This window comes from Neomonachus schauinslandi, unplaced genomic scaffold, assembly GCF_002201575.2.
Source record: "Neomonachus schauinslandi unplaced genomic scaffold, ASM220157v2 HiC_scaffold_1237, whole genome shotgun sequence".
Classification (NCBI taxonomy): Eukaryota; Metazoa; Chordata; class Mammalia; order Carnivora; family Phocidae; genus Neomonachus; species Neomonachus schauinslandi.
In genome coordinates, this window is record NW_025409927.1 from 1 (window position 1) to 10193 (window position 10193).

Consider the following 10193-nt stretch of genomic DNA (forward strand, 5'->3'; position numbering starts at 1 on the left):
AAAGCGCTCCAGGGCCGCGAGTGCAGCCTGCAGGTAGCGTCACCGGGCCCCCGTCGCCGTGCCGGCTCGCGCACTCACCACCCCCTGGGCGCGGGGATGGGCCGGGCCGAGGGCGGGGATGGGGAGGCCGGGAGAGCCTCCCTCGACGAGGGCCGCGGACTCAACCCCTGCCTCGTACCCTCGGCCCGGCCAGGTGTCGGAGGACGAGCCGGTGTCCACGCTGAAACATCTGGTCTCTGAGAAGCTCAACGTCCCCGTGCGCCAGCAGCGGCTGCTGTTCAAGGGCAAGGCCCTGGCAGGTACCCGGGAAGAGGAGACGCCCAGGGAGCCCCGCAGGAATTCAGGGGACGGGGTGTCTAGGCCGAGCCCGGGAAGGAGTGTGATGGATGGGGTGCTGGCCACTCTACCCTCAGGGAGGTGACTGAACCCTCCTCAGACAGATGCTGCAGAGCTTCGCCGTGGGTAACGACTCCATCAATCTCTCTTTGGCAGATGGGAAAAGACTCTCCGATTACAGCGTTGGGCCCAATTCCAAGCTCAACCTAGTGGTCAAACCTCTGGAGAAGGTGTTACTGGAAGAAAGCACCGCCCGGAGACTGGCCGAGGTCCCACCACCGCCCACACCAGCCTGGCAGCTGATCTCCAAAGTCCTGGCCCGCCACTTCAGTGCTGCAGATGCCAGCAGAGTTCTGGATCAACTACAGAGGGTGAGAAGGGCGGCCCAGGACATCCACTCCCCGCCCAGCTGTGCCCATCCCCTGCCTCAGTCATAGGGTACCCCCAACCGGCACCCCCTGAATCCTTCTGGCCTTCTCTCCTCAGGATTATGAGAGGTCCCTGAACCGCCTGACGCTGGATGACATCGAACGCTTGGCTAACCGCTTTCTGCACCCCGAAGTGACTGAAGCTATGGAGAAGGGGTTCTCCAAATAGGATTCTCAGAGTGTGGGGAGGAGCCCGGCCAGGCTACAAGCTGCATGTAGCATTAAATGTGTTCTGTTGCAATTTGGCTCATCATCATCATCATCATCATCATCATCATCATCATCATCATCACCGGCAGGTACCTGGGTACCCATACCTGGTTCTTGCTAGGTGCCAGGTACAGCTCACAGCACTTGACATGGGTTTGCTCCCACACCTCACACAAAAGGTAAGACAACGAGGCACCTAGCAGTGAAGTGGGGGAGCCAGCATCTGAGTGCAGCCAGCTTCTAGAAATGCCCCAGGGTGCAAAGGAACAAAGGGGCTGTTTGGACGGGTTCCAAGGGATGGGCTTTGGTCTATCATGTTTAGCCCACTGAGAATAAACCCTCCAGAAACTCTTCTTCAGGCCTGAAAGGGGAAGCAGCTGGCCCCTGCTGCCCAGTCCCGTCACCTGACCTCAGACAGGTTCAGGACATTGGCAGGAGGCCAAGTGACAGCGAGCCCTGGGGCCCCCTCAGCCGCTGCAGCCAGTGAGCACTCGACAAGGAAAAGCAGGTCGGGGAGTCGGGGACCTCTGCGGTATGACCTCAGGCAAGTCCCTGTGCCACGTGGGTCCCTAGTTGTTAACTCTGCACAATGGGGGCCACTCTTGAAAGCTCCTTTTCCTTCATCCTTACCCAGCCCCGGGGTGAGGGGTCTGCAGCCCTCCTCCTGTACTCCATAAACAGACAGGCCAAAAACCGAGCAATGGCCAAGCATGGCCCAGAGATGCGATGTCCTGGCCCTTCACGTCACAGCTCTTTGGGTACTCTCTCTGCTTGTCTCCTCCTGGACGTGAGCATTTCTCATCTCTGAGGGATGACAGGTGACTGACTTGAGGTCACTCAGCCTTGGCCAGGCTCCCACATCCTGCATTCACCCACAGTGTGGAAGTGGACCCTTCCCCTGCCGCATGGATACAGGGCCTTTCACTCTGCACACGCCTCACTGCCTAGGCGCTGATCCTCCCACTTTGCCTGGTGTATGGGCACCAGAGGTCACTAGGCACCTGCTCCTTGGCAGAGGATACCTAGGGCTGTCAAGACTGGAAGGAGGCTGCCCTCCTGCCTGGGCCGCATGGGGTGAATGCTGGGTCCGCAGGCTGGGAAGACAGAGGCCCAATGGGCGAAGGCTTTGAAGAGCAGAAGAAAGTCCCTGGCTCCCCCCGAGAGCTGGGAATATCAAACAGCAGGGCCCGCTCAGGAACTGGTGTGGTCTGGCAGCTCATGTGATACTTACCAGTGCTCTCATTTTATTTTGAGTCAGGAAATTTTTGTTGAAATTTTGAATCGCACTAAAGATGAACGTGGGACTGACTCTTACCCAAAAGGAAGTATATTAGCCAGGCTGCTTTTGGTTTCCAATAATTGGTCTAATCATGGAAGAAATTGGTTTAAACAATAAAGGAAACATTGGTTTGCCAAACTGAGAAGTCCAGGGGTATTGGCAGCAGATGGACAATTTCACCAAATACCCAGTTTCTTCCTACCTCCCCTCTGCATCCTGAAGTGTCTGCTCCATCCCAGGCCGTTGCCTTAGGAGCAAAAGATGGCTGCTTGCAGTTGCCACTGAATCTTGTTCACAGCCAGCAAGGAGCACCTTCTCGCCCTGTAGTGTACCTTCTTTCTCTGATGCCCCCAGCAAATAAACGCTGTCCTTGTATTGGTCAGAATCAGGTCATGCTCCAATCATTTTGGCCAGCAGTGGGATGGGTGGGGGGAGGCCAGCCCCCTGGATACCCATGGGCGGGAGGGAGAGGGGGATTCTCTACAAAAGCCAGGGCTAAATGGTGGCCCCAAGCAGCAACTGTCCACTGCAGGGGAGTGACAGAGATGTGCATTTCAACCAGACCCTAGAGATGGTCGTTGAGTCCCTTGTGCCAGTGCCCTCCTGGCTCAGGAGTGACAAGAACCCTCTGGTGATTAGGAACCATCCACTGGACACTTGGACGTGGGGGTCAGGAACTCAGCCGGGGGATCAGGATGGACATGGAGGCAGCAATGAGATCTTCAGGGTGTATGGTGGGACCCTGATGGAGGAGTTGACTGGGACCCCGGCCCAGTCCAGTTCCAGAGCCCTGTGCAGCCTTCTACAATGACGATCAGGAATTAGGTGTGGATAGGATGTCCTAGGGTCTCTGAGGACAGATGAGGTGGCTTCCCAGAGAGTGTAGCATGAAAAGAGAAGAGAGGATTGGGCCTTGAGGCATTTTACCAGCTGGAGACATGGTAAAGGCCAAGGAAAGGTCGGTATGAGAAGGCAAGAACACCCTTCCAGAAGGTGCGTGTAGTCTGGTACTGCCAAGAGGCATTAGTAACAAGAAAGTCATTGGCGATGTTGGGGAGCAAGAAGTGGCTGCACGGTGGGGAGGGGAGAAGGTGGTGACAGTGACTGGGGACCCCACATTCTGGAAGCTTGTCTGTGCACAAGTGTGTAGCTGTGGCTGGGCAGGCAAAGGAGGGAAGATAGGAGGGGAAAGGATGCTGCAGGGCGAGGAGTGGGAGGCCCAGGGGGAAGGGGCCTGTGCTGTCAGGGGAGGAGACCAGAGGCCATAGGCTGCACCCTGCCTTTGCCCCTAGAGTCTAGGGGTGGCCCCGTGTACACCTGTGAGCTCTGAATGCTGTGATTCTTCAACAGGGCCAGCACTGTGTCCACCCAGGAGGTGGGTACTGACCCACCTGCTACCCTTTGTGCCCTGGCCGCTGTGGATCCCTGAGGCCCACTGCCTGCCCCTTGGGGAGGGGCCTCGGGACAGCCCCTACCCCCGGGAACACAGTGCACCATACGGGCCCCGCTATTAATTGCAATGATACCAGGAGACAAGAGGATGAGTGAAGGGCCCAGCTGAAGGGGCCTCTCAGAAATGGTCTGGCACCTGGAATGAGATGCTTGTGGTGCCAGGAGGAGGGACAGACTCAGGAGAGCAGCATTTGCTTTAGGGTGGGGCTCATTGAGTTGGAGGTACCCAAGCAACTAGGCTGTCCCCACAATTCGCTGGCACCTTCAGGCTTCCTGCACAGGCCTGGCTAAAACTGGGCCTTGCCAGCTCTGATAGGTTTAACAGGGGTACAGCTTAGCCAGGCCAGGCTCTCCCGGGAGCAGATATGACAGCTGAGGCCAGCTCCAGACCTCGGAGCCCTGAAAAGCCTGCCGGAGAGACAACCACCCTTGCCCACCTCCAGGGCTCCTGGGGAACTGCCCTCTCTGCATGCCCCTCTCAGGTGTTCACTCCTTCTCTAGCTCCTTTGCTGGTTCTTTCCCCCGACAAACTCTACCTCTTAATGTGGGGAGCTCCAGGGCCCTGTCCCCAGACCACTCCTCTCTCTCTCTCTCTCTATCACTTCCCAAGGGAGCTTGTCCACCTTCATTCCCATTTCTGTGCTTCACTCCTGGCCCTCTTTCCTGAGCTCCAGGCCACATCTCTAGAGCGACTGAGACAGCTCTTGGCCCTCCTGCAGATAGCTCATTCATTCCTTCAGTACACATTCACTGAGCACCCACCACGTCCCAAATGCTGGCAACGCCAGCACTGGAAGGCACAGCTCCTTCCCTCGTGGCACTTCATCAGCCCCTCAGTGAGCACAGTTTCTTCACAGCCTTGCCTCAGTGAATGGCAATAGCACTTAGCCGGACTTTTAACAACAGGAAGCAGGAGGCCACCTGTGTCTCTCAAAACTCTCCCTTCTCCATAGGCAATCAGGCAACAATATTTTTTAAATTTATTTACTTGTTGAGAGAGAGCGAGCGCACAAGCAGGGGGAGTGGCAGAGGGAGAGGGAGAAGCAGGCTCCCCGCAGAGCAGGGAGCCCGATGTGGGGCTCGATCCCAGGACCCCGGGACCATGACCTGAGCTGAAGGCAGACGCATCACTCACTGGGCCACCCAGGCGTCCCAAGCAACAATATTTTTGAAAGAATCCAGAGCACTTGCCTTGTAGAATGTTCCAGAGTCTAGATTTTCCTGATACCTTCCTCATTAGATTCAGCTTAAGTGCTTTGAGAAGTTGCTATGGTCCTTTCCCCTCCCCCGTCCAACAGCTTCAAGAGGCACTGGGGTCAGGCTGTCCCACTGTTGGGGAGGCTCAGTTTGGTCACATGGTCAAGGTCGTGTTTGACACGCCTCACAAAGTTGCATCTTCCTTTCCTAAAGCACAAGTAGTCTGGGGTAATACCTTGTGACCATGTGACGATCTTCTTCCCCGACAACCTCTGTCTGCTGGTTTTACCATACGAGTAGGATCCTGGCCGGAATGAAGTGATGGCTTCACGATGGTGGTTTGCCGATGCTTGCTTGCTGTCTACAATTCTCAGTTGGCAGCCTTTCTCTTGAAAGAGCTTTCCTTTTTCCCTGCTCTCTTTTCTTGATTATCATGGTAGATGCATCGGGGTTTTTTTATTCAATGACTTAGAATCCAAGAATATTGTTTTGGGGGGTAATTTTTATTGGACTATAGCATGCATACAGTAACATGCATTATTTATCAGTGTACGGCTTGATGGATTTTTAAAGTAAATACACCCATGTATCTGTCCCCTCAATATCAAGATACAGAACATTGCCAGCACTCCAGCACCATCCTTGGTGCTCCCTTCCCAGTCATACTCCTCTCCGAAAGGTCTAATATCCTTTCAGATGATCACATTGTTCTAGCTGTGGTTCTTTCTGCTTGGCTCCCGTGTCCCTTGGCCATGCCTCATCCTTTTGTGTTTCAAGCACTTACTTTTTGGCACTACGAAGTGCTCCAGGCTTATCTTGTATTTTTTCCTGCCCCAGCTCTAGAAGCAGCCATTTCTCCAAGAAGCTCTGGTTCCTTTTAGCAGAGAATGGTAGTGAGAAACCAAGGTTTGGATGTAAGGTGTGTTCATTGCTTCTAGGCTCTTCTACCAGACAAAACTAGGAAAACGTATTATTTAAGTTCATACTGCAGTCCTCAATTCCAATCTAACATCACAGTCCTTTCCCACCTTCCCTCATGCAACAGTGAGAATTCTGGTTCCTGACAACATCAATATATTGATTCATTTGATCCACCCGGTAGTCTATCTTGAAGTACACCCAAAATGGCTTCACTGTAATCTCATCACTACCATTGCTGAGAGCAAACATACTAAGAATAAGGTCAGTTCTTTTGTCCTTAGAATATATCCCGTGCAGGGATATACAAGCAGAAAACCGATTTAAAAGTCAGCTGAATTATTTTCTCTGTGTGGTTTTGTTATCATTTGGATATGCAGTTAGGCTCATTTGTTTTGTTTTATTTGTTTTCATTTGTTTTTGGTTTTATTCAATTTTCACATTTGATTTTTTTAGATTTCCCAAATGTACTTTTTGTTCAAAGTCAAAACTACACAAAATGGTATGATCCAAGAAATCCCACACCATCTCAACTCCCTGTAGGTGACTATTTTCATTAGTTTCAGATTTCTCCTTCCTTTTTTTTTTCTTTCTTTCTTTTTTTTTTTTAGATTTTATTTATTTATTTGAGACAGAGAGAATGAGAGACAGAGAGCATGAGAGGGAGGAGGGTCAGAGGGAGAAGCAGACTCCCTGCCGAGCAGGGAGCCCGATGCGGGACTCGATCCCGGGACTCCAGGATCATGACCTGAGCCGAAGGCAGACGCTTAACCAACTGAGCCACCCAGGTGCCCATCTCCTCCCTTTTTTTTTTTTCTAATAAGCATGTGTATCTGTGAGAGAGAGTGTGTGTGTGTCCTTTGCATTTTGCTTTTTTCTTACACAACAATAGTTGATTTCACCAGTTCCCTGCTAATGGGCATGTATATGGTGTCCAATAGTTTTCTAGGACCAATTATCTTACAGTTAGTGATTTTGTGCATATGTTGTTCCATATTTGTGAAGTAACTGCCTATATGTGGGATTGCTGGGTCCAGACAGTGATGACTTTTGTATTTAATACTCTCTTTCATTAAACAAGCAGCAAACCTCATACTCCAGAAACTGCACTGATGGGGGTGCCTGGGTGGCTCAGTCAGTCAAGCATCTGATTCTTGATATTCTTGATTTCCACTCCAGTCATGATCTCAGGGTCTTGACATCCAGCCCTGTGTTGGGCTCCCTGCTCAGCAGGGAGTCTGCTTCTCTCTCTCTCTCCCTCTGTGCCTCCCCCTGCTCATGGCCTCTCTAAAATAAATAAATAAATCTTTAAAAAGAAACTGCACAGAACAACAACAACAAAAAGGTACCAGAGAGATACACGAACGATATAAAAGTAAAGAAAACAAGATTGTCATTTCAGATTATGATAAATGCAATGCAGTAGACTGAAATGGGCAAATGTGATGAATGGTGCCTGGGGGGAGTATGTTCGATCGGTGACCCAGACGGCCCTTCAAAGATGACACTGGAGCCAAGATCCTAATGACAAGGAGGAGCCAACCATGGGAAGGTTTGTGGACAGAGTCTTCCAAATAGAAGAATAAATGCAAAGGGGTAGGGGCAGGCCACCCTTGGTCAGGAGCAAAAAGAAGGCCCCACAGCCTACAGAGAATGCAGGAGCAGACAGGTGAGGGTATGGATGGACGAGCTGGGAGCTCAGGTCACACAGAGTTGAGTTTTTTTGAAGATTTATTTATTCATTTTTGAGAGGGGGAAGGGGCAGAGAGAGAGACGATCAGAGAATCTCAAGCAGACTTCCTGCTGAGCATGGAGCCCAATGCTGGGCTAGATCTCATGGCCCTGAGATCATGACCTGAGGTGAAACCGAGAGTTGGCTGCTTAACCGACTGAGCCACCCAGGCGCCCCCACACAGAGTTTTTATAAGCTACATCAAGGAGTTTAGATACGATTCCAAGGGCAATGGAAAATCATTTTAGGATTTTAAACAGGGATGCAATGTGATGTGACTTATTTTAAAAATTAAGAGGTAATTCTGTTGTGTGGAGAACAGGCTGTAGAGGAGCAAAAGTATAGTAGAAAACCAGTCAGGAAGCTGGTGAAGGAGTTGGACAGATGGTGGCTTCCACTCGGGACTAGCAATGGAGAGGGAGGGGAGTGGTCTGACTTAGGGTCTGTTTTGAGGGGAGATCCAGCAGGATTTGATGATATAGTTCAGTTTTATGTAATTCCCTATGATTACCAAAGGAGGAACACAGAAAAGTAACACAACATTCCACAGTGGAATCTCATGTCACATTAAAAACACCTTTTTGATTATGGGGGTGCCCGGCCGGCTGGTTCAGTCAGTAGAGCATGCGACTCTTGGTCTGGGGGACATGAGTTTTTTGCCCCACGTCAGGTGTAGAGACTACTTAAAAAAAATAAAAGAGGGCACCTGGGTGGCTCAGTCGTTAAGCGTCTGCCTCCAGCTCAGGTCATGGTCCCAGGGTCCTGGGATCCAGCCCCACATGGGGCTCCCTGCTCAGCGGGGAGTCTGCTTCTCCCTCTCCCTCTGCTTGTGTTCCCTCTTTTGCTGTGTCTCTCTCTCAAATAAATAAATCTTTAAACAAAAAATAAAAATAAAAATAATAAAAGAGAAAATGAAAAGAAAGAAATGTCATGTAAGATCACTGTTGGCCTTTTGGGGGGGAAGAAAAACCCCAAAAGGAACTCGAAATCCCCCACAATGCCACCACACGGAGATAATGGGTATTTACACTTGGGGGTATTGTTCCAGGCTTTCTGTGCATCTATCCATACCGTAGTTTACTAAGTTGGGATTTTAGTGATTTCCGCTTTGCATTCTGGTTTTGCCTCTAGGACATGAGTCGTTTTCCACGGCCACTACTTGAGTTCCAGGGACCACCATGTCTCTCCTCGCCTCCGCGTGGCTCTGCCCGCTGGCAGGCTTGCCCTCCCACAGGAGCCACTTAGGGATCTTTCCAAAACGCAGATCTGATCCGCTCATCTCAGGGGTCGCCCCCTCTGAAGGCCACTTTGGGTTCTCTACCTGTACCGGCGATGGGGGCGGGGGCGGCCCGGTGTCCGTCGGGGGCTCTCTCCCATCTCCCATCCACGAATCGCTGCAAGGACGTCGAGCCGCATGTCGTGGGGACATTGAACCCGAGGAAGAGACGGGGCGGGCAACAGGCCACGAGTCTGGTGGCCTCACACGAGGTCTTGGACAGGGGTGGGGCGGGGGTCGAGCTAAGGCACAACGGGTTTGCGGAGGTGCGACGGGGTCACACGTCACTCTACGGGGCAGTGTTTCGCGAAGGAGCGCTCACTGGCTACGCAGCCATGAGGGGTCTCCCGGAAGCCACGGGCCGCCGGGTCGACTCGGTACAACCGAGGGTACTCCCCGCAGCCTCCCAAGGGCAGGGTCGTTTTGCGCACGCGCCCTGGGAATCACACCGAGCCCTGAGGGGCGGGGCTTCGTGGAGAGCGCTCATTGGCTAGGCAGCCATGGGGCGGGGCCTCCAGGAGCTCACGGCAGAGCTGGCTGAGCGAGAGGGGGACTAGCCAGGGGCCCTGCAGAATCACGGGGGAGGGGACGATGGGGGAATGTCGCGGGCGCTCCGGGGAGCCCGAGTTGCATTGCGTGCGAAGGCGCTGAGCTTTGTGAGGAAGCGCTCATTGGCTAGGCAGCCAGGGGGGGTCCCCCAGGGCCCAAGGGCGGAAAGGCCGACTGGGCAGGAAGCGACCACATGCCCGGCGGCCTCACTAGGAGCCTGTTTGCGCAGGAGCCCTAAGGTCGCCTTGGAGGGCGGGGTTCCCGAGAGGCGGGTCGAGGCGGCCATGCAGGCGGCAGGAGCGGACGCAGGCGCAGGCGGCGGGGCGGGAGGTGTGGACAACGGCCGGGACGGCCATGACTGCCTTGGTGGCCGCGGCGGCCCCGGCTTTCCCGGTGGCGCGTGGGCGGCCTGTCTCGCGCCCACGGCACGTCCCGGGGCCAGGCGGAGACGCTGCTTCCAAGATTCCAAGGCTGGAAAGCCGAATACACGTATTGTATCCTACGCGAACGGACAGCGGGGGGATAGGGGGGCCTGGGCCGGGGGCTGGCTGTGGGCGCCAGGGGCTGCAGAGGGACGGAAGGGTCGGGGCAGCCTGGGGGCGGACAGGGAGAGGGGCAGCGGTAACCGCGGGCGGCTGGGGGTGTCCGGCCCGGGGCTGGTGTGGCGGGAAAGAAACAAGCACAGAGGGGAGCCGGGGGTGCCGGCGGAGGGGGGCGCGGCAAAGAGATGCGAGCAGGGTGCGGACGGGGTGGCTTCAGAGGGATGGGTCGGGGGAGGAAGGAGGGAGAGCAGGGGCATGACCCAACGGTTGCTGG

At 53.9% G+C, this 10193-nt stretch overlaps 1 protein-coding gene across 1 annotated transcript; it reads left to right on the forward strand.

Annotated features, from left to right (window-relative positions):
- Positions 1–3: 3 nt before the first annotated feature.
- UBL4A (ubiquitin like 4A) lies at positions 4–2612 on the forward strand (the record flags this gene model as incomplete). The annotated part of the gene is made up of 4 exons (XM_021694850.2): positions 4–33; positions 194–299; positions 493–707; positions 823–2612. Coding segments are annotated over 4 exons (462 nt in total), but the record flags the coding sequence as incomplete, so codon positions are not given.
- Between the last annotated feature and the right edge of the window lie 7581 nt (positions 2613–10193).